The sequence below is a fragment of the Notamacropus eugenii genome, chromosome 6, assembly GCF_028372415.1.
Source record: "Notamacropus eugenii isolate mMacEug1 chromosome 6, mMacEug1.pri_v2, whole genome shotgun sequence".
In the NCBI taxonomy this organism is placed as follows: Eukaryota; Metazoa; Chordata; class Mammalia; order Diprotodontia; family Macropodidae; genus Notamacropus; species Notamacropus eugenii.
The window spans coordinates 263,899,192-263,924,462 of NC_092877.1; the positions used below are offsets into that span (position 1 = coordinate 263,899,192).

Below are 25,271 nucleotides of genomic sequence, written 5' to 3' on the forward strand. Positions count from 1 at the left end.
AGAAGGGACCTTAGAAACCTAGGGACCTAAGCAGCTAGGTAGTACCACGGATAGAGGCCAAGTCCTGAAGTCAGGAAGAGTTCAAATATGACCTCAGACACTTACTAGCTCTTGGACCCTGGGCAAGTCAGTTAACCTCTGTCTTTCTCAAGTTCTGCAGTTGTAAAGTGGAGATACTAACAGCAACTATCTCACAAAGTTGTGAGGATCAGAGGAGATACTACTTATAAAGCACTCAGCACAGTGCCTGGTACATGATATTCCTAATAATACCCCTTCCCTCCTGCCTCTTCCCATGTAAAAAAAAAAAAAACAAACAAACAAAAACTCTTGTTTTATAGATGAGGAACTTGAGACCCAAAAAGGTTACATCACCTGTCCAAGGTCAAACAAGTAGTAGGTATCAGAGGCAAGATTTGAACCCAGGCCCTCTGATTCCAAAGCTAGAGTTCTTTCCACTGTACCACACTATCTCTTTCTCACGTAAACTGTTTCTAGACAGATTGCTAATTGTTTTCCCAGCCTACATTTTTTCCATATTAAAATTCAGCCATAATATAGCTGTAAAATATTCCTAAAACACAGATTCTGAGTAGAATATCATCTCCCACCCTATCTCAAAAATCTTTAATGACTATTTTTATGAAATACAAGTTCCTGAGCTTTTACATGTCTGACTTCTTTCTATCTTTCCTTCTCTATCTTGTATTAATCAACCTCATTCACTCTATGTACCAGTCAAACACTCCTGCTAGCTGTTTCCTATACAAGCCTTTCCATTTCCCACCTCCATACTTTTGCTCAACTGGTTTCCCACATCTGAAATACCCTCACCTAATTAAATTCCTAGCTTCATTCAAGGCACAAGTGAGGTACCACCTTTTATAAGATCTTCCTGTCCCTCTACATCCCCCAATTATTAGAGCTCTGTCTTTCCTATATTATTTGGTGTTATTTTGGTTATACTTTTTCATGCACATACCAGTGGAAACCGACCTAGGAAGGTGCCATTTTGTTTTAGCTTTTGTATCCCAAGGGCCTAGCATGATGCTTCCCATATGACAAGACTTTAGTAAATGATTGTAGAAATGAACTAAACTTATAAACAGGAGTTATGTTTAATTTCCTTCTAAGATCTATAATCTAAGGTAAAATAAATCAACAAGTACTAATTGTCTTAGGGCACTGTGCCCATTCCTAGGACTCCTGTTTTTAGGGAGCTTAACTATTGACTAAGATGACATGACATGAAAAGAGAACTCACACTAGTAACAGTGGCATTTGTACCAAACACATGATACACAAATGCTACAAGAATTGAGAAGAGGGAGCCATTGATTAATTTTAGTCTTTCCTCCAGGAGTGTGTTTCCCAAGGCTCTATCCACTTTTTTCTTTGCTCTTTCTAAAAATTATTTTTGTAATTTCCAATCCCTAAAAATAACTTACCCATATCCAGTTTTAGTTGTGGGACCCCAAGTTGAAGTACTCTAAAGGGACACTGAGTAATGAGTCAAGAGGAAAATTATTCTGCTTACCACAGTCCTACTATTTATATTTCAGTGTATAATACTTAAAAAAACACACACAAACCAGCACAGCATCACAGAAGTGACTCATATAATGTCACATACTTTGTAGAAGTTTATTACCAAGTTTGCACATTGGCAAACTTCTCTCCAGAATATTGTAGTTAACAGTATATCAGAATGCCAACTGGCAAGGTCATACTCAAGCTTCAAATGTTATAACTATGGAAAGATGTGTCCTAGTCAGACTCCCAGCTCTTAAATGAGTCATTCCTTTATTGCCTTCGAATTTGTCTCCTTTATTACAGGAAGAGTAGGAGGAATGTTTGCAAAACTATGAGGCCACTCTATGTACTGCTGATAAAAGGGAAGAAAGATATTTTGCTCAGTGCCCCCAGCATTTTCCTAGATGAAGGAAGTTGTTGGTTTTTTAATGGAATGTTACAATAATTAGTTGTAAAAATTCATGTAAGTTTATACAGTGCATTTTTTGTTCTTACCAAAACAATTTGTTTTATGGTTTTAAATGATGCAGATTAAAATTGATTTATGGTTCTATGTGGTATTTCCAGAATGTAACTTCTTTTCTATTACTCATTTCTAGAATATATCTTCTCCATGCTTTATAATGATAAAGCATGTAGATGGCATAGCTTAAACTATATGTTGTTATCCATAGCTCCCATATTAAGAATTTCATTTCAGGTGGGTCTGAAATGTGACCTTTAATAGATTCAGTTTATGGTCCAAGAAGATGGAAACCATATACGGAAATGACTGATCTCAATGGAGCTGTTCAGGGTCAAAACAGTGAACAGTAGTGCAAAGTAGTGACTCTGTTCCAAAAACAAACTGTTTTTGTCTTTTAGTTTTTTGAATAGATTTTATAAAGAAGTTTTAATGAACACATTTGGGCTAATTCTTATTCATCTTTCTTTCCTCTCCTAAACATGAACTGGAAACTTTGAGTACTTATTGCCAGGCAGTAACTTTGCATTGATTCTACATGTAGTGGGAAAGAATAAGACTCATTTAAAAATAGGCACAATATGATAATCCATAACCAGTTGCTCTCCACTAACAACAGGGAGCGTGGAAGAACTAGCTCTTGAGATAATCGTAAATGAGGCAAACCTTTCAAGGGGTCTGATTCAGTTATAATGTATATGAACTTTTCCTTTTACTATTTGCAAAGATATAACTATGAGAATATCTCAAAATTTTCATGGAATTTTGTTGAACTTACACACAAGCTCCTTGAGTACATGAACTCTTTTTTCTTTATCTTTGTATCTCTTCGTATTCTGCACAACAGAAGTTTGATGAATGCTTTTTGAATTTTGTTGAATAAGTATACTTGGATTCCATGCTTTATAATGGCAAAGCATATATATTGTATGACTTAATCCATATGACATTATCAATATCTTCCTTTTTAGTAAGCTTTATTCATACAGAGGTTTAGCGCATTTAGAACATCTCTATGTATTTAATTAATTGATCTTAACAACTACCCTGAGAGGTGAACAGGTACTCCAAGCACTATTATTTCCATTTCAAAGATAAGTGTAGTGTAACAACATGAATTATTTTGCATCTGTGACATTTAAACTACATAATTGGTTAAGTTTGAATAAGAAAAAAGATAGGCCTTATGCTTTTTGAGAATACCTCCACAGTGTCTCATCATGGCATGGAAATGACCCATTTCTTCAATACTATGCAAGAGGAACTAGTTGACTTTGAAAGTTCTGCCCTGTTAGAATGCCTTCAAGTATTACTGTTGTTGTTGAGTTGTTACAGGCATTTTTGAATCTCTGTGACCCCCATCTAAGGTTTTCTTGGCAAAGAGACTACCATTTCCTTCTCCAGCTCATTTTACAGAGGAGGAACTGAGATAAACAGGGTCAAATGATTTGCCCAGGGTCATGCAGCTTATAAGTGTCTGAGCAAAAGATTATGTTTGCTTTCTAAGGACCAGCTTCGTTAAGCATGATTGGCCTCTTGGTAATGAATTCTTTAGCCATAGCAATTTATGAAACAAAGAAAAATATAAAATGCCCACAGTCCCATCTGGCACTTTCTCATCTTGTAATAATGTGGCCAGAAAGTACACAAAAGGGAACAGAACAACGAGATCAAAAGCGCCTAAAAACCATCTTAGTCAGGAAATTCTTGACTTATTTGCCATCAGAGAAATATGGGAGAAAGGAAATCACCAGGTTAGAATATATAGTCATATGTAAAATCCTGTGGTGAAGGATACGGAAATAGGGTGATCTGTTACGCATCGTAAAACAAAGAGAAGCAATGAGAAATAAACCAACTTAAAGAAGTCTTCCTAAAAAACACAACTAAGGAAAGTAATCCTGAGGACACTTTATGATGAGCAAGCAAAATATGGAAAACATCTGCCAAGCAAGATCTTTGTTAAAAAAAACAAACCAAGTCTTTTCACCATCATGAACAAGAAAGCTGCCACATTTGAATTCTCACATCAGTCTCAGATGTCTTTCCAGAGCAAAAGTTTTTTTTTTTTTTACTGAGAATCATGAGTTTCTTTTTTGAATGTTTAGAAAACTGTATTTCAGTCTACTTGACTTCCTTTGTAATCCTATGTGTATTTTTCTCCGCATTTAAAAATATCATTCTGAGAATGAATTCATAGGTTTCACTAGCCATGACACAGAAAAGGGGTTAAGAGCTCCTCTTCTAGATGACTTGGAAATGCCACAGAAGAAAACAAAGCTAGGCTAAGCGGCAGAACTCTACACAATGTGCACAGAAGAGGGTCCATGGTGGAGATGACAAAATTTTGAGGGGGTTGAGGGATCAATCCACAATATATCTGGAGAAGGGGAAAGATAGCAAAAAGCATGGACAAAATCTAATGGCTCATTACCCAAGAAAAGTGGCTGAAAGAACATTCTCAACTTTTGTTCCATATACTTCCTTTACTATTTTTGTGAAAATAATATACATACATTTTGTGGTCACTTTTGATGAGGGCAGTAGAAAGGCAGGCTTTTGCAAGTGAAATTCCCAAGTTGACTATATCTTTACCATCTCACAGTTGATTGAAAGATGTATGGAACATGAAATCCCACTGTGCTCATTTTTGTTGACTATTAAAAAACCATTTGATTCATTAGAGGAAGAAGCCAGTTTAAAATGTGTTCTGCAGCAGTGTGTCTCCCACTTATTTGTGAAAATTGTGTGAAATAATATGAAGTACATAACGACAAAGATAACCTTGTGTGATGATCCTGTGATCATTAATACAAGATGTGGCATCAATTAAAAAGACATTTGTTCACTGAAGTACTTTGCCACTATCATGGATGAAATATAGATCAGAGTTTAAATTTTGTAAGAATTTCTTATAAATGTTGAGGACCTTATAATGTTGCTATTTGTGAACAACTATCATATAAAGCCCTGAAAAATTTCATGGTCTCATCAGTGAAAACTATAATTACTATGTAGTGATTATCTAGCATATAACACACAGTTGAATGGACAACCCATATATAACTTACCCTTTTAGCGTATGCACTGACATATATAAATATCCAAACATAGGTACATACTGTACATAGTAAACTGTGCATGTGTGTATGTATATATATATATGTGTGTATATATATCCATGTATATATACATACAAACACATATTTATATATATTTATGTATGCAGACTATATAGATTATCTTTTCAACTGCCTTTTACAGGAGAGAGAGAATCATACTGAACCGAAGGAAGACCGGGAGTACCTTTGGAAAATTACTTAGTTCAGTTTACAAGATCATAAGATCACATATTTAAAGCTATAAGAAACTTCAAGGCAACAATACAGTTGAAGCCATCTAGTCCAACCCCCTACTTATAAATGAGGAAACTGAGATAGCTAGTAAGTATTTGAGTCAGGATTTGAATTAAGAAAGTTTTGCTTATTCTAAGTACAATACTCTTGTTTATAGCATCATCTACATGAATTATTGAGAATTTATTATGTGCCAGAGACTAAGAATACAAACATGAAAACAATTATTTTCCTTATCCTCAAGGTGGTCTTAATGATCCCAAGTTTATTCCTGAAACAAAGGCACTTTTTAAAAAATATCCTTATTCTTCCATACTTGGTGTATGTCATGTAACACTTCAAGTTCCAGAGAATTAAAAGGGAGGAGCACCCAGATGCCGGTGGGGTGGTACACTGCAAATAAGAAACTATAAAGGAAAGGTAGCATAAACGATACCATCAAAGGGATGTATGAGTGGAAAAGATGAGCTGATTGTGTGCCAAGAATGAAGACTAATCAATGGAATAACCAGTTGCTATTCCATTACCATTCTCATGCTTTTTAGGAGAAACAGATGGATCCCCCTCCCTCACCCCAGTACTGTTGGATGGATTCTCAATGGCACACTTAGAAGACATGGATAAGAGCTGAATAGGAAGGGTGGGCATGAATGGATTGTGTTATTACTGATAGTGCCCAGATCGTTAAGATCACAGATTTATTTGTTTGTATGTACAAGTAAGCAAATGTGCTCATCGTGACTGTAACAACTGCAGACCATAAGTTCAGGAAGTGACAAAGCTAAGGCTAGAACTCAGGTCTTTGCAATTGTAAAACATCGTATTTTAGAAGGTAATTTTTTTAGAACTTTAATTTCCATCTCTGATTTTATGCTACATGAGTGTCTCCAGGCATGTCCCAGGGTGTTTGTCAAAGTCTATAAAAATTATCAAAACAAAAGAAATTTTCATTCATTTCAGTTATAAATTCCTTGTGTCATACAAAACTTTTAGGAGCAAATTGTGAAACATATAATGAAAGTGTCGCAGCTCCCCAAAGGTTAAGAAGTGAATTTAACTTTGGTTGATCAAACATTATTAAATCTTTATCACATATGAAGCCCCTCCTTTTTAAGTCATTTTGGTAGTTTTTCTGTGTAGAAGACAAAACAAAAGAGAATCTGACGTCAAAAAGTTTGTGTATTTTCTATATGGGTTACCTGTTTAAAGAATGACACCTAACGCCAGGAGGTTTGATTTTCTTTTGGGGGCTAGGGGATAAGGGAACAACAAAATAATGGGGAAATAATAAATTGTTCATGGTATAAACATTTGGTGTTCAACAGGGAGCAAATGTGTATGAAGTAATAAATAAAAACAGGATTACAAGCAGATGATAAATTCTCAATAAATATTAATATTAAATTCTTTAATTTATTTTAAAAATAATTCATTCATAATAAAAGGGTCATATTTTGTTTCTCTAAAATACAGGAATGTTACGTTAAAAATCAGTCACTAAGCAAATTAAGAGTCAATGTATATTAAGATAGAGATGCAGTAATATTACTCTGTTTAATATTTAGTTAAAATAATTTAATTATTTTTTCAAGTAGCTCTTACAATCTGACTTAAAACTTGCTTTCAAAACTTACTTTCAGAACTATGGAGAAAGTATACTTAATAGAAGTATACTTGTACTTTTAGTTATATTTGGATTTACCATCAGGTTTCATTTAACCCTCCTCTGTCACCCAAGGTCCTGCTCCCTAGTCAAGATGTTGCTTTCTTATATATTTAGAATTTCTTTGTATGGTTTTCTCATAAAATCTTTAAGCTTTATTGGCTCTTTTAAGGTTACTTTACTATATCATTTATTTAAAAGTGAGTCTAATTTTGCTCATTCCAGTTGGCTCAGTTCCAGTTCTTGCCAGTATCATTGCTACTAAAATAGTACTGTTTTCAATATGATTTGGAGGTAATATATAATAATCTAGCATTCCTTTAATAATATATGATAATTTCAGCATTAAGGTTACAGGTTTATTTTCTTACACACACGCAGGAAAGTTGGTGGTACAAGTGTTATTATTACCATTTTATAAACAAGTAAAGTGAAACTCAGAATAGTTAAGGTCCTTGGACAAGATCAGGTAGCTATTAGACTCAAGTCTTTTGACTCCAAAGCTGTTTCTCTTTCTCACGTACCACTGTACTGATTGGCTTCTTGAAGTGTTGGCAATGAGGATGTCATTTACAAAAACAGGATTTGGTATGGCGCATGACCTCTAAGATTTCCTTCCAGTTCTAAATCTGTGAACTGTAGAAACATCTTGGATTCTGAGACCAAACTGTTCCCTGCTTTAAGATGTCTACTACCTATCGCTTCCCTGGTTGCTTGATAGCAGATGTTTGGGGAATGCTGCTTAACCAGAACATAAACTTTAGAAAGAAGTAATTCTGTCTTTCATCCGTACCACTTTTCTTCACTTCTTTACATTTTTTTTAACTCCTTTGTTAGAGACTCAGTTCTTTTGATGATATTCCAGACTTTTCTCTCACTTTATCTAATGTGTATGACTCATTCAGCTTCAAGGCATTCTTCTAACCATTTCTCATTCTGTGGTCTAAACTTTCCTTTCTGTATATCTATTATTTCTGCCTTGATTTCCCCTTTTTGCATCTGCTATAGCTTCCTGTGTAGAATATGTATTTAGGACCCTATCAGTAATTATTTAGGGCACACTTCCCACTCAAAAAAGAAGGAAAAGGAGTATAATAAAAATAACCATGCAGTGCTTTTTATTTCAATGACTAAGGATCTGCTATAAGTTTCCTTGAACCGCCTCTTATGTCATTATATAGGATGTATAAATGTATATACTTTGCTTCAAGTTAGAGTTAACAGATTTTGCTGACCATATTATCACAGTGTAGGAGATTAGTATGGGCCGCCAAGATATAATACTATATCCACTGTGCAAAAGGAGGGCTAATATAATAAGACCTTTGTGCCTGTTTTCTGTAGAAATGTTATTCTTGAACATTCTGGCCGCATTTCAACCCTGTTTGAAAAAAGAACCAGCATGTGTCTTTTTCATGTTTGTGGTTAGGGATCCATGCATAATCTGCCCAAGATACCAAATGAGGCACTTTTTTTAGTCCAGAGGTTATATTCATCCCTCCTTGTGTATATAATTGTCTTCTATCTTTGGTCCTGAGCCCATACAAAAGCAACCCAGTTCTCTAAGATTTCAAAAATGCTTTTAAAAGGGACACACCCACCCACTCTCTTGTTGAGAAACTACATAACAAAGAGAAAATGTCTACCAGTAAGGTTCTTGGTGCTATTTCCAGAGAGCACGTTCTTGTTCAGTAAGGAGGGGAATCGTTTTCTTAAGGAGTATAATCCTCTCCATCAAATACAATAGGCAGAGAGTCCGTCTAAATAGACTCGAGTTTAATATTTGCTAGCCCATCTCGACCTTGCATTGTTGTGGTCTCTTAAGGCCATTTCCCTTTCCCCTCCCCTCATGTATGACCCAGTGTTGATGGGATGAAAAATCAAACCATGCTCATTTGTTTGTAAACAAATATAAAGATGTGGCTTCTAGGTGTTAGGGACGTAAACTTGGGGAGGAAGCAAAAGAAAAATTTTGGTGGAAACTACCATTTTGTTTTATATTAAGGTTTTTGGTCATGTCTATTGCCAAGCAAACATAAAAAAGCACAATCGGAGTTATAAAGTCAAAGTATATTCAATTGAGTGATATTATTTAGAAATCTGAACAAGTTGTTAAGCACGTGTAAGCAGACTCGCTGGAGATTTTTCCAGATGTGTTGAAATTCATGAACTAAAAATGGATTTTTAAAAGTTATTCTGAAAATACATTAATATATTTATTAACTGCCTATTACATGTCAGGAACTGTGCTAGACATTGAGAATACAAAAGACTAAAAACAAAAACCCAGTCTTCGCCTCATGGAGCCCACATTCTATAGGGGGAGAAGACATATATACAGTTAAATGTATTCAAAACATTTATGAAACGAATGCAGAGTAAATTTGACGGAGACAGGCAGGCAGACAACATATAGTGGGGAGATCAAGAAAGACCTAATAAGGTGCAAAAAGAGAGGACTGTTTTGATTAGAAAACCCTGGGCAAGATTATTTATTTGTAAAGGAAAAACATCTTACTTGTGTGATATATTTGTGATATTTGGTTTTCTTTTTAAGTGCTTTTAAAAAGATTCTAAAACACTTGGTTTTTTATATTTCAAGAATAAAACTAGAAACATTATTTAGAACATTTCTTCAATATATCTTCTTTTAGATAGTTCATTTTGATGGCATCTTGCATATATATAAGGTTGCAGAAGTAATCATGCTAGCTTGGAAGAAAAAAATAAAAATAATAAACCACCAACACATTTCCATTTTTAGTTGATCTGTTACCATTGTCAACTTCATAATTTTCTTCTTTTATTTTTAATTTTGGGAAGTTGAATTCTATGTTATATTGTACTTGTAACTATTGTGTTTTGAGCTCCTGTGTTTTTATAGAAACAAAGAATCTCATATTTTACAGAAATATATTCTATCACTGTTAAGGTATCCCAGTTTTAGAGGAATAGTACTTCTTATTAAAAACAAATTTCATCTCCTTTGAACGTTGTCGCTTTGCTATCATAATGGAGGCTGAGGTTCTATTTTGTTCATAATTCAATGGAAGATATCAGAAGCCAAGTATATATGATCATGACCAAAATGAATACCATTAAAACCTTTGACCTCATATAATCCATTAGAACAAATTGTGTGGCCCCTCTATGTGTGAGTGTCCTGGAAATGACCGATTTGTGAGTCATTTACTTAGCCTTGGGCAAATTAGGATAAATTTTAGATCCACATCCAATTTCTGTGTGCTAGATAGCCTTACCTAAGACTTTAGGAGATACGTTAAGGGACTAACCTTTAATCGGTGAATCTGATCTTCGTTGCTGTTTTACAAAGAAAATTAATTCATTTACTCTTGAAAAACTATACCAATTAAAATAAACTTGGAAATCAAGATAGTTTTCTTTTTCTTTATGGTTAAGGGGACATTGTTACGGATTACCAGACACTTTAAGACAACTTTCCTCTTCCTCCTCTTCAGAATTAGAGCAGTAGTCTTATTTGTCACAAGAATTACTAAAACAAGGGTCTCCCTTATCTCCTCATGGTCAGAATCCCTGATTCCATTTGTATAGTTTCTCCCTTAACCAGTTCAGATCTAAGCTATCTGACTTAGTCCATGATCTCTGGGGGTTTCTGTGGCCAAAACATTCATTAAAGAGTTCCTGCCAATGAAGCCAATTTGGTCCTCAAATGACAGACTTCAAGACTCTCTCATTGGGTTTGAACTAGAAACCTTTTCAGTTTAATAGAACCTGCCAGAACTTAAGCTCCACTGGTATAACCCAGGAGAACCCATGGTCACATGTATACTACAATGAAGCATCAGGGTTAAGACTTAATTGGAAGCTCTTTTCCTTTTATTGCATGTAAACAATTGGTACTTTCACTATTGTGAAATCTTTTCTAAAAATGTTGTTAACAATACTTTGTGATGATTTCCATTTCTGAGTTTAGCTCCGCCCTGTTGTTTTCTGCATAAGCTATAATCTAGAATTAGGTTAGACACCTTTCAGAGTATTTAATAATTTGTATTTCCCTGGCATTCAGTAGTACTCGTGGGACTTGAAAGAGTTATTGCACTTTCCTAATTGCCTTATTTATTTCCAGGTAGTAACTTAGATCCTGGCAGTATCTTGCAGAATATAAAATAGAAACATCTTAGAGATTTTTCTCTGCTATATCTTCAATTTCTATTTTTTGCTCCATATGGTGATATGTGAGTTGAGAGAACCAAGAAAATCTTGTTTAAAATCAGGTAAGTATTTATACATGAAGTTTGATTGAAATATATCATCCTCTTGTTACTTTTGAGGAGATTACACATTATCCTGCCCTTTTCTTACAGGCTGTGTAAAATGTTAGATTTCTCTTATAAATATGAAGGAAAGGTAAACATTCACATATTCTTATCATATCCCTATGAAAAGTTACAGGCAAAAAAAGAGAAATTAATACTTCATTTTTCCCTCCACAGTCTCCAAACGTCCACAACTACCCGGATATGGAAGCTGTTCCCCTCTTGTTAAATAACATGAAAACGGAGCCCCCGGAGGACTCATTATCCACAGATCACTTCCAAACACAAACTGAGCCAGTGGACTTGTCAATAAACAAAGCCAGGACATCCCCTACTGCAGTTTCATCCTCCCCAGTTTCCATGACAGCCTCTGCCTCCTCTCCTTCCTCTACTTCAACTTCATCATCCTCGTCTTCTAGTCGTCCAGCCTCATCCCCAACTGTTATCACATCAGTATCTTCAGCATCATCTGCGCCAACAGTATTAACTCCAGGTCCTCTTGTGGCCTCTGCATCTGGTGTGGGCGGCCAGCAGTTTTTGCACATTATCCATCCAGTACCACCTTCAAGCCCCATGAATTTACAGTCTAACAAACTGAGTCATGTTCACCGCATCCCAGTGGTGGTACAGTCGGTGCCTGTTGTCTATACAGCTGTGCGGTCACCTGGAAATATGAACAACACTATAGTAGTGCCGTTGCTGGAGGATGGGAGAAGCCATGTCAAAGGTAAGATAAAGAAAGAGGTCAAGTTTTATTTTAGGTCCAAGGGTAGTAAATTAATTTTAAAATTAATTGCAGTAAAGTCCACTTGGAGCCTACAGCCCTTTTCTTTGGTGAAGTTTCCATTCCAACATAATTCTGTTTTAATGTAAATAAGAAAAGTGTGCATCTAAGCTAGGAAACATTCTACTTGAGACTATGATGAGTGTTAAAACGCAAACAGATACATATATGTGTGTTATTTACTATACGTATGTTATATATTACTATCCATATATGTGTTGTTTACTATACAATCAAGTGAATACACATGTATACTCTATATACTGTATATAGATACACACACATATATACTATATATATACACACATATACATATGAGTATGTATGTTGTGTGTATACACACATATACATACATATGCACACACATACATAATATTCCAAGTTTGGCTTAAAATAATGAGGGTACCACTTTATTTTTACTGTAGAATGCAGACATTTTAAGTTTTAGGACATGAGACATTGATTAATATCTGTTATGATGCTTACCTTTGTAAGCAATAGATGGATGGTTGGTTCAGTTATTGGTGAAGCATGCAGATGTAAATACTTTCTTGTTGAAGTTAGTCATCATGAAGATATTCCTTCTAAATCGGTCTTCCTTCTAGGTGTTCATCCTGAAACATTTTTTTTTTAAATGACAGGTAAACTGCCATGGGACTACAATGTGTGGGCTTTGGTTGTTTCAAGTTTGAGTCACTTGCAGGTTGTTAACATGTCAGTGAAATAACGCATCCAACAGTTGAACATTTGGCTATAAAAATAACATAACTTTGGCTCACTCCTTCCACCTCCTCTTTTCGCTAAATGAGGTGATATCTCCGATGGGTGGGAGCATTTTAAGATGCAGTCAGAATCCTTTAGGGATAAGGGCTAAGGAAGATAGTTGACTGCATATGAAATGCCCTGATGAGCCCTAGTTGCTTAATTAAGACCTTGGTAATTATTCAGCAATTCTTGAAGATGTCCCTTTGGCTTTTTATCCTTTCTTAGTCCTGAAGTAATTTTCAATTTTTTATTTCATTTTTTTTTTTGCCAGGTTGCTATACAATAATGGCCTCATGATTTCCCTTCTTCTCCTCCTTTTTGTGAATCTGTATATAAAATCATATAAGTCATCTTTCAGCAGAAATAGACCATGGCCATTTTCATAGGTTCATCTTTGTCAAAGTATTTCTAAGCATATGGTAATTTAAGATCTTTTAGTATACCTTTTAAGGGCAGGTAGGTAGTACAATGGATAGAGTGCTAGGCCCGGAGACAGGAAGACCTGAGTTTAAATTTGACCTCAGACACTTATTAGCTGTGTGACCCTGGACAAGTCACGCAACCTAGTTTGCCTCAGTTTCCTCATCTGTAAAATAAGCTGGGGAATGAAATGGCAAAATGCTCCAGTATCTTTGCCAGGAAAGCCCCAGAAAGGGTCATGAAGAGTCAGAAAACTGCCACAGAAAACTACTGAGTAATACCTACTGAACTGTCAACATATTGGTACTTCATTCCTAGCTTGATCCCTCAGTAAGCACATATTTATCTTCTAAGTGCCAGACGCTATGCTAGGAATTGGGAATACAGTGAAAAATCCTTTTTTTTCCTTCTCCCAGAGAGCTTCCATTCTATCAGGGGAAACAGTATATACACATAGAAGTCAATTCTCACACCAATTTGACCAGAACAATCTCTGAATTGATAACACTGTGCAAGGACTTTAACTTACAAAAGCAACATGCAGCCACTTTCACTACTGGTATGATAAACTCACCCTTGGGGATGCCATTGCCATTGACCGGTAACTACCATTGTTGTACCTCTCCATAGAGCTAGAGAGGAAGAACAGGAATTGTTATCTTTTTAATGGATTTCACTACGGCCAAACTCTCTTATTTAACTTGTATTTTTGATTACGATGAGTAGGTCAGTTTTATTATTGATAATAGTAATGCATGATGGCAAAGTGATTCGTTCTTTTAAAGATAGATTTGTTATTTCTATTTTTTAGAAAAGTTTCATTGCTTAAACACCAAAATCAACAGATTGTGTCATCCTTTTGTTCCTCTATGATTGATTCCCTTTCTCATTCTCCAAAGAAACAATCCCGCTGGGGACCTTGCCTTTTAATTTGCTGAGAAACTTAAGTTCATTCTTTTCACCCCAAACGTCTTGACATCATCTTTATTTCCCTCAGTCTCTGAGAAAGAGATGACTCATTTTCTGCCAAGACAAACTCCTCCATGTGTGTCTGATCCCATCCTCTCCTGTCTTTTCCAGCTGATTCCAGCCTTCATCGTCCCCTTCTCTCCAGTATTAAACCTCTCCTTCTCTACTGGTTCTTTACCTCCAACTTTAAACAAGCTCATGTCCCTCCCATCCTTTAAAAGAAACCCAAAAACCTTCACTTGATGTTATCTTCCTCTCAAACTAGTGTCTTATATATTTCCTCCCTCTCTCAGCCAAGCTTCTTGAAAAACCTGTATTCCCTTGCTAACCTCTACTTCCTCTCCTCTCATTCATTCCTCAGCCCTTTGCAACCTGACCTTCAGACTCATCACTCGAATGAAACTACCCTTTCCAAAGTTATTAACAGTCTTTCACTAACAAATGTGCTAGTCTTCTTTTCATCTCCCTTCTTCTTGGCCTCTATACTATACTTCTGAATGATCCTTTCTAGCATTCAGGGCATCACTCTCCCTGTTTCTTCTCCTCGCACCTGTCTAATGGCTCTCTGTTCCTTCTCTGTCTCTTTCGTTATATTTTTATCCACACCATACTCCAGAACTGTGACTATTTCCATATGTCTATCCTTGGCCCTTTTCTCTATTTACACACTTTTTATTGGTGGCTTAATTAACTCTCAAGAGTGTAATAATTGTCACCATGCAGATGGCATCAAGCTTCATATATACAACCCAGTCTCTCTGCTGAACTTAAGTCTTATATCACCAGTGACTAATGGACATTTCGAACTAGATATTCTAGAAATATCACCAACGTGGCACGTTCAAACTGGAAGTTATTATCTATCTATCCAATCTTATCACTTTTTCAAACTTCCCTAATTCTGTTGATGCCACTCCATACACCTAGTTAATAATCAGTAAACATTTATTAAGTACCTACTATGTACCAGGCATTGTGCTAAGTATTGGGGATACAAAAAGAGGCAAAACATAATCTGTCTTCACAGAACTCACAGTTGAATGGGGGAAACAAATATGTACAAATAAGCTATATACAGGATAAACAGAAATAATTAAAATAGAGATTAAAATAGGATTAAATACACTTGAGAAAGGTTTCCTGTAGAAGATGGGATTTTAGTTAGGCCTTAAAGGAAACCAGGGAAGCAAATAATTAGAGATGAGGAAGAAGAATGTTCCAGACATGGAAGACGTCTTAACCAAAAAAAAATGGCCAGGAGCTTAAAAATGGAGTTCCTGTTTATGGAGCAAGTGGGCAAGTGTGACAGGATCAAAGAGTATATCCTGGAGGAGTAAAGTCTAAGAAGACTAGAAAGGTTTGAGGGCACTCGCTTATGAAGGGTTTTGAATGCTAAGGGGGTTTTATGTTTGATCCTGAGGGTGATTGGGAGTCAGTATTTATTGAGTAGCGCACTGACATGGTTGGATCTATGTTTTAGGGAGAATCACTTTGGTATCTGATTGGAGGATGGATTGGAATGGGGAAAAGCTGGAGGAAGGCAGACCCATCAACAAACTATTATAATAGTAGTAGTCGTAGTAGAAGTAATAATAGTAGTAATGGTAGTTATTGTGGTAGTAGAAGTTGTAGCAGTAGTAATAGTAGTAATAGTAGTGGTGGTGGTGGTAGTCATAATAGGCATAGTCCAGGTGTAAGGTGAGGAGAGCCTATACCAGAGAGGTGGCAGTTTCAGAGTAGAGAAGGAAATGCGTTTGATAAATGCTGTAAGGTAAAATTGACAACCCTTGACAACAGAATGGGCATGGGGGTTTGAGAGATAGTGAGGAGTCCAGGATAATGCCTAGGTTGGTAGCCTGAGAGTCTGGGAAAATGGTTTGCTCTATGCAATGATAAGGAAGGTAGGAGTAGGGGATGGTTTAAGAGGAAAGATAATGTCTCCAAATTTCAAAATTCTTCTCTTTCTCTCAACACACATATCCACTCAGTTGCCAAATCTTACTACTTCTACCTCCACAGCGTATCTTGAATCTGGCAAATCTTGCTATTTCCACCTCCACAATGTCTTCTTGCATCTAATTCCTTTTTTTTCACTGTCCAAGTCAGTGCCCTCAGGCCCTGAACCACTCTTGTCTACCATGGATCTCCTGAACGTTTTTGCTCATATCTCTCTCCATTGCCATCATCTTCCACACAGTGGCCAAAATGATTTTCTGCAAGTGAAGATCCCTTCATGTCACTCCTCTAATCTGAATGGCTTCCTGTTGCTTCTAGGACAAAATAAAATCTCCCCTATTGAGTTTTTAAGTACTTCTATAACTTAACCCCAACCTATCTTTCCAAGCTCACTGTACGTTCTCCTCCTCCTGCATATTGCAATCCAGCCAGACTAGTCTTCTCTCTCTTCCTCACAGAAGACATTCCATTACTTGTACTTGTGTCTTTGCACTGGTCATCCCCCGTAGCTGCAATGCACCCAGTCTTTACCTAGAGACTCTCTCTTTTTTTCAGATGCAACTCAAGCACCAGCTTCTTCTACATGAAGCCTTTCCTGATTCTCCCCCAACTTTTAATGTCATCCCTTCCAAGTTAACTCATAAACAATGTTGCATTTATTCTGTATGTAACTAACTATATGTGTACTTGTCTACCTCATTAAAATGTAAGCTCATTGGTAGTAGAGATTATTTCATTGTATTTGTATGGCCTGCATGGTGCGTGGCATAGAGCATATCAGTCAGTGTTTATTGATTATCATTAAAGCACTTTATAAATAACCATCTAAATACAATAAACTACCATTTTTATATGTTGCTATTTAATGGAAATGCCACTTTTATAATGTGATACTGATTGGTAAAGAAGATTTTAATGGTGCCTTTTATGTCATTTTATTGAGTTTTCAAAAAAAATTCACTTTTAGGGGGAAAAAGAAGATCACTGACATCTGTTATCTGCCATCACTCAAATAGAAAAAAATTCTGTAAATTGTTAGGGTAAATTACCAAATTTCATATTTTTAGGAAATCATTTTTGTTGAATGACCTCGATCTCAACCAGTTCTCTCATTTTTCAGTGTATGTGAATATAAATAAGTAACTTTCACATGTTATTTTTTCAAGGTTTTTTTTTTTTGTCTTCATAATGACATTTGTTTTTGAATCATGAAACTATTGAATAGCCTGAAACACCTTTCAGGATTTAAGGCTTTCGGTACCTGAAACTGAAAAAGACTGGGAAATAAGGGAAAGACCTGAATAAAAGAGAAAAAACCCTATTCAAAAAGCTGAAATATCTCCCCAAGTGAAAGCTGGGTCAGATTTCTAAGGAGTGGAACGTAACTTTAATTAGCCTAGCAGCACGATTGAGGGCAGAAAAGCTGGAGGTGTATCAGAAGGGTGGAATGCTATGGGGCTGAGACATAGAGTGATTACAGGTGTGACCGTAGTGTGGAGCAGTGGAATGTGCAGAAGTTTCTTTTAGATTATCTAATGGTATCAAAGGGATGAGAGCTGTGGTATGTGTCTGGTTGAGTGGATAGAGACTGACCCAGCAGGGAAGGGGAAGAAATATAGAGGTAACAGAGAATTTGGAGAGAGTCAATGGATCTTAAGGAAAGATGAGGAAGTACTTGAGTTATAGGGGAAAACCTTGGTATAGATTGGGAGGCTGATGGTGTGAGTACCTGTAGTGTTCGTCTAGATTCTCATCCCTTTTTCACTCTTGTGATAGTGATGGTGGAGTCAGATATTTCTTTCTTGAACCAAATTCATGGCTTGGTTGCTCTAGTATTTCCAAATTGTACGTATAGCTATAGGGATGCTGTAAAATTTCAAGTTCAACAATCAATAAGCATTAAGTGGCTACTATGTATTATACACAATCCTTTTGAAATCCTTTTCATTTGTAATATCTGGTATCCTTGAGCTGCTAGTGTGAGAGCAGGTTGGAATTGACAGGAAAATCCAGAGAAGAGTAGATTTTGACATGCCTAGGTGAGAGCTGTGAGGCCCTTACAGAATGTGTGGTAGTGTGTATACAGCACAGGGGGGGAACCTGTGACTTGCTAGGTGCTTGGGTACAGCCTTTTGATTTGGTTCAAGTTTTACAGAACAGATCCTTTTATTAAGGGAATTTGTTTTGTGAAGTTTGGGCTCAGTCAAAGGATGGCACCTCAGGACCTGGAGGAGGAAATGAACATACATCACACAGTTGTTGGAGGGAATTTCCAGGCCCATTTGAATATCCTGTGTTGGACTAGGTCACCTGTTTCATATCTAAATCTATATTCAGATTCTTAAAGTGAGTATTGATGTTTATACCTCCTCTTTCCCCCTCTTCTAATTCATTTTTCTTATACCGCTGTCTAACCACATAAGCTTCCATGTGCATAGATCATGTCGTGTTAATGATCCTGCTCAGAAATCTTCAGGGACTAACTATTGCCTGCTACGCAGAGTTCAGTCTTAGCATTCAAGTCCCTCTGTTGCTTGTTGGATCACTTTTTTCAGCCGCAACTCACATACAATCCCCTCCCTACCTCCATCAGGCATTCTGTATTCCAACCAAACTGAACTGCTCTTTGTCCTTTAAAAACCTTTTTCATTTTCCTACTTCTCTGCTTTTTCCTCACTAAAATCCCTTACATTTAGAGTAGTCTCATTCCTTTTGCATGTTTTGGATTCTTTTCCAACGTCCAAAGCCTAGTTCAAATATCACCTCCTCCAAAAAGACTCCCATGATCTGCCCGGTGAATAGTGACTTTTTCTCCTTCAAAACATATGTAACACTTTGCTGTGCATCTCCCTGTCATGCACATGTATTAGTTATCATCATGATTTTCTGCATATATGTAGTATCACCCTACTAAACTCTATAAGGGCAAAGGCCATTTCTTATTTAAACTCGGTGTCTCTTCAACTAATACAGTTTTCTGCACAGAGTAGTTACTTTAATATTTGTTGCATTTAATTTAATTTAATTTAATTAGCTAAGTGGCAATTACAGTTTTATTGAATCCTAAGAAAGCATTAGAACATGTATTTTGGCTACAGGTTAAAATGAAGAAGCATTCTTTCTTCATAGTAATGTATAAATTCTTTATGTCTGAGAATGGTCTTTAAAATCACTTTTCAGTTTGTGAAATATTTTCTGATCTAATTTTCCAATCAATATTTTCTAATAATATACATCTAGAATGATATGAAGCTGCTGTTGCTTGATCACTTGATTGGCTGATGTGAAAAAAAACTGATGAAGAAGACCTAACTGCTTGTAAGGAGAGAACGAATAGACACACATTTTGTTGTTATTCAGTTGTGTTTGACTCTTTGTGACCCCATTTGGAGTTTTCTTGGCAAAGATACTGAAGTGGTTTGACATTTCCCTTTCCAGCTCATTTTACAGATGAGGAAGCTGAGGTAAACAGGGTTAAGTGGCTTGCCCAGAGTCTCACAGCTGATAAGTATCTGAGGCTGGATTTGAACTTATGAAAAGAAGCCTTATTGACTGTAGGCCCAGCACTTTATCCATTACGCCACCGAGCTGTCCTGCCTATACAGATCACATATAGTAAAGTGTAAAAGCTTAAGAACTCTGTCTTAACTCCATATTCATCTTGCCATATTTGGTGCAACACTAAGCCAGCGATATGTCATCAAATAACTGTTAAAATCCTCCCCTTCTGCATCATCATGATTCATTCACATAATATGCAAATAAGGATGTCATGGAAAGTTGGTCAGTGATAAAAAGAGTGAAGTGTTCATGTTAAGTAATAAATAACTTCTGTAAAACACTGTTTTACTCGCCTAATTTGCCTCATTTCCTCCAGAGAATAGAAATTCAGGGTCAACTGTGGTGAACTGGTTATATCTAGGACACTAGTGTGAGGAACTACTGGGAAAGCTAGATTGCCTTCCTCATAAAGAGTTAGAAGAATAATCAGGTTAGGGCTAGGCATATGTTGTTCTTTAATTCTCATGTTAAAGCTGTGGAGGAGAGAAGCTTTAAAGAGGGAAACCCAGAGGAAGCTACATGCATCAACCTGTTTACATGACCCCAAGACCTTCCTTTTGTATTAATTTGGATATGAATGTAGAATAAGTTGTTTGAAGGACACTCCTTTGAGATCTTGTGTTTTAATTAAGGTGAGAGAAGCAGGTAATGATAATAAGAGGACAGTAAGAGAGGACACCCACTTAGAAAAGATGTCAAGGAAAAAAATGTTTATGGACATCCAAAAGTTCACCAGGTTTTCATGATGGTTACACATGGAGGAGCCTTAAGTAACCTGGAGAAATACTCAGCCTAGCATCCCTTGGGCATATGGTTCCAACAAGTTACTTGCGATTTTTTTTTCTAAACAAAATGTGCCTTTGAGATGTGACACCTAGTAGAGGGTGTTGGTAGCAGCTTTATGAGTTGTCAAATGGAGACATTTTTCCTGAGTTTCTGGGCATTATCATCTTCAATGATATGAAATCTGGAGGAAATGAACACAAGAGAATATATAAATCCCAAATAACTTTATATTTGGCTTTGAAAGGAATTTTATACCTCTTTGTGAATAGGGTATATGTGAAAGTTTTGAGAATTTAAATTAGTAGAAATAACTAAGCAGTATTGTAAAGTTCTCAAGAAAATTGAAAAGTCAAATTGATTAGGCTTTACTAAGTGATTACTATTTGTTGGGCACTATTCTAAGCACTGGGAATACATAGAAAGGCAAAGAAACAGTTCCTGCTCTCAAGGAGCTCACAATCTAATTAGTGAGACAACATGCAAACAGCAAGATATATAAAATATAAATTAACAGTCATCTCAGAGATAAGGCACCGTGGCTAACGAAGGTCGTCCTTGAGAAGGTGAGGCTTAAACTAAGTTTTGAAGGAAACCACGGCAGTCAGGAGGCAGCCATGAAAAGAGAATGAAAGGCATGGTGGATAGACAGTGAAAATGCTTGGAGTAAAGAGATGGAGTGCAGTATATGAAGACCAAGAAAGAAGTCAGTGTCCCTGGATTCCCGAGTATATGGGAGGAAAGTAAGGTATAATAAGACTGGAAAGGTAGAAAAGATTCACAATTATCAAGAGTTTTAAAAGCCAAACAGAACTGTCAGAATATATGACTGTCACTCTAGGGCTAATGCAGCTAAGGTCAGAAAGACTCATCACCAGAAGGTTGATCACCTGGTGACAATTTGGGGATTTTTTGCATTGTGGATGTTGGTTTTGTTTATTGTTTGGGGAGTTTTTTGTTTGTTTCTATTTTGTTGGAGGAGGATGGTGGAACACATCAACTCGTGAAGCTCTATTTCTAGTAGAGCATAAAGAGCTTAATCAGCATCCATGGTAAACGTGTCCACACAGAACATTCATGATCCTATAAAAGTATAGAAGTGTATGACCGAGGCAGTCCTGCTCTACTGCCAAGAAATCATTTTCTGTGTTTTAATTAAGTACAAGGCATGGCACCATGTGCTACCGGATGTGCCCAAAATACCTGTAGTCACCCCTTTCTGAAACAGTGCTGCCTTCATATTTAGACACAGGAAGAGAGTGGAAAATGTTTCAGAAATATGCCATATTTTTCATAGCAGCCGTTCCTACTTTGAAGGAGATGTAGCCTTGGGCATGGTTGAATTAAGCAAACCCCATTTCCCTCCTGCAGGCTATTGCTTTTTTCAACAGCCCACAATAACAAACCACACATGTATTTTTAGCGTCTGCATAATTTATGTTTGTGGAGGGAAACTATGGACATCATACAACCCCAGTAGTGCAGTGAATACTACAGGGTGAAGGCCTGGTTACAAGCTTTATAGTCAACCCTGACTTTTTGCCCTCATGGAACCCCCCCCTTGGATCACTTCTTTCCACGGTGGCCACTGTTGATATTAATGTTTCCTAGCTGCTTCAGATTGTCAGCTTGTCCTTGAAGTGTTTCTTCTCTCCACCTTACACAGGAATGACCTCATTTAGCTTGTCATCCAGCAACCCGTTTGGAATGCTGGTGTCATCTGTCCACACCTCCAGAATAGTCCAGTGCAGCTGACCTAGTGTAAGGTCAATTAGTTTGCTCGTGGAGTCAGTGAGTAAACCTTGCTTTGGGTAATTTTTAACCTTCAGTTCACTGTTGGAGACTGTAGTTTACATTTTTCCAAGCACTAAACCAGACAGTTTCATGCTGACACATTCTTTGATGAACAATAAAAATACTTTAGATTTCGGTTTCTTTTGTTGTTGTTTTGAAGTTTTATGGTTCATCAACATGAAAGTGATTGCTACTAGATCCAGTGGCCATTTGAAGGTTTGAAGTTTAAGGGTTTGGGGTTTTTGTGGGGGTTTTTTTGTTGTTTATTTATTTTTTCTGATTCCTTCTCTTAGTTTCCCAAATTCATATAGGCCAAGTCTCCAGGTACCTGTCATTTCATTCCTTGTACTCCTCTGTCCACACCTGACGTTAACACCCCATAATCACTTCTTCCCTTTTTTCTTTTTTGGAACCATAATCAACTTTTTCATTATTGCTCGAAAAGATGTGTCATTCCATTCATTTTCTTAGTAACTTTCTGAACCCAAACATCTCCCTTTTCTGGCCTTTACTACCATCTGTGTGTTATCTCCAGTCCTATAAGCTCTTTGAGGGCAAGTCCTGACTTTGCTTTTTTATTTTTATCTGAGGGCTTAACATAGTACTTGACACACTGAGTGTTTAATAAATGTTTTTTCATCTATTCATTGTCTTTAAGTCTAAAGTTTGACAGAACAAGAATGTTTCATTGAATTATAATTCATCATGTATGGATCGTGTGAAGAGACTGTATAGCATACTAAAGAACCAGCTCAGAAACACAAAATCCATGTTCAGGTCCTGACTCTGACACTGAGGTCACAACTGTATGACCCCAGACAAGTCTATTAACTTTTCAGTGCTGTAGTCAACTGAGATTATCAGCTGTAAAGATGTTACCAATCTGCATTGGTAGAGTTTGCTCATCCTTGAGTTCTCTACACCAGTGAAATCACAAGCCCAAATTCATCTCTCAGTTTTACAAATCTACAGTTTAATTAATTTAATGTAAAATTTACAAATTGAAACTTTGCAAAGAAAAAGGATAGTAATAGTGTCTTGAGTCCATTGGAACAGGTATTACATATCTGTGAATTTTAAGGAAATAAGTTTGGATTTGCACATGGCGGGAAAGCAATAAATGATTTATGGTAGAATTGAATTGTATTTAGTTTATGAAACCTGGTTTTTTCACTTATTTGTGTCTCTACATCTCTTTATTTTCCTAATTTTATTCCCACATTGTAATTTTTTCCACTAGAAACTTAGTCTCTTATTTTTTTCTTTTGGAAATGCACAAGAATCATCAAGACTGAACCTGCCCCATGAAAGATTTGACTTCTTCTGTCCTTGTCACTGTTTATCTGAAATGTCTGCAATCTGTCCGTCCCTCTGCTTCCTCTGGCAGAAACTAGACTGACTTTTAGAAGGAAACAAGTGGATGATAACTTGTGTCAGGAACGAGCCAGGAGGAGAGCGACAGAGGATGCGTCTATACAATGCCAACCAAACCAGCTGAAAAGTTTAAAACCCAGACATGCTCATTGCTCATATATGAAAAGCTGTTCTAGCTCTACAGACTATTTTTTGCCCACTGAGCTGACCAGTTGTTTGGACATCTTGTGGATAATATTAGAAAGTAAGGAGGGGATAGGAAAATGGAAATCCATGTAGTATAAAGTGAGCCCAAATGATGGTGGATGGTGGAAGCAAAAATAAATAAATAGCTCCATCAGTTAGTTGAAATAGCTAAAGCCAGACTTGAAAAAAGTGATTTGGTTTTCATTCTGCTGTGGAATCGTTGAGTAAAACAGCCTAGCACACTCTTAATTTTTATAAATTGGGAGGCCTCCTTCAGGAAGAAGTCTTAATTTATGTTCAAATAGATGTGAAAGCCTAGTCATATTTCACTAACATTATTTCTTCACGCATCTTCACATATTTGTATTTGTGCTGTAGTTTTCTGTAGCAGCATTTAAAATATGTAATGTTAAACCCTGAATTTTTAAATATAAGGCAACTTTGTCTCATTTTTGAATACTTTTTTTAAAAGTAGGCTTTTTTTTCTGCTTGGTCCAAATATTGCCTTGAAAGAATATAGCGTTTCTAATTTCACTCCAGCTCCACAAGTGCAATTATTTCCTACAGAGAAATTCTTGGTTTTTATGTTAAAATGTGCATATTCCTGATATGTCTGGTATGATATTTAAATTTTGTGGCTGTTACATAAGACCTTATTTTACAGACATTTGGCAACTTAACTGCTTACTCTTGCTCTAAGTCTTGGCAAGGGCAAAGAAAGAAGGGGAACATATATGATTAAAAATTATTCTCTCAGAATCATTCATAGTTATTTTGAAATGTTTATTGGGAGTGGCTCTTTTAAGTGTTTTTTTCCAAATAGGCCCTCTTCGCCCTATAAAATTATTTTTTCTAATCCTAGGCATTTACTTGATTCTACCAGTCTTCTTTGGTTAATGGGTACTTTGATTCAATTTGATTTAATTAATTAGTATAAACTGTTTGGGGCTCTTTGGAGAACAGATATAATATCAAACTAATAGTTGTTAGAGTTTGTCTCCTAATAAATAATAATAGGATGATTAAAAATAATTACCAAGTTCTAGCCTTGGCTGCTAATCTTAGTTGTTATATATAACAGTTGAGTTTGTTTATGTGGTGCAGGAGACCATTTGGGATTCAAATCTGATCTTTGATGCTTTTACTTCATTTAACCTTGGGCGAGCCTTGAGTTCCTCAGCTGTTAAGTAAGAGGTTTGGACCAGATTATTTATATAGTCCTCTGTGTGTGGGTCTCTGTGCATGTGTGTGTCTCTGTCTCTTTGTCTCTCTGTCTCTGTCTCTCTGTCTCTCTCTCTGTCTCTCTCTGTCTCTCTCTCTCTCTCTGTCTCTCTCTTTCTGTATATATACATATATATGTGTGTGT

General features: G+C 36.4%; 1 protein-coding gene across 4 annotated transcripts in view; it reads left to right on the forward strand.

Moving 5' to 3' along the window:
* Nucleotides 1-25,271, forward strand: part of KLF12 (KLF transcription factor 12) — a 561,576-nt gene that overhangs the window by 366,464 nt on the left and 169,841 nt on the right. For all 4 annotated transcript variants that reach the window (XM_072622304.1, XM_072622303.1, XM_072622305.1 and 1 more), the window contains one exon: nt 11,491-12,040. In XM_072622304.1, the coding sequence (XP_072478405.1) occupies nt 11,491-12,040 (550 nt within the window). The remainder of the gene's footprint in view (nt 1-11,490; nt 12,041-25,271) is intronic.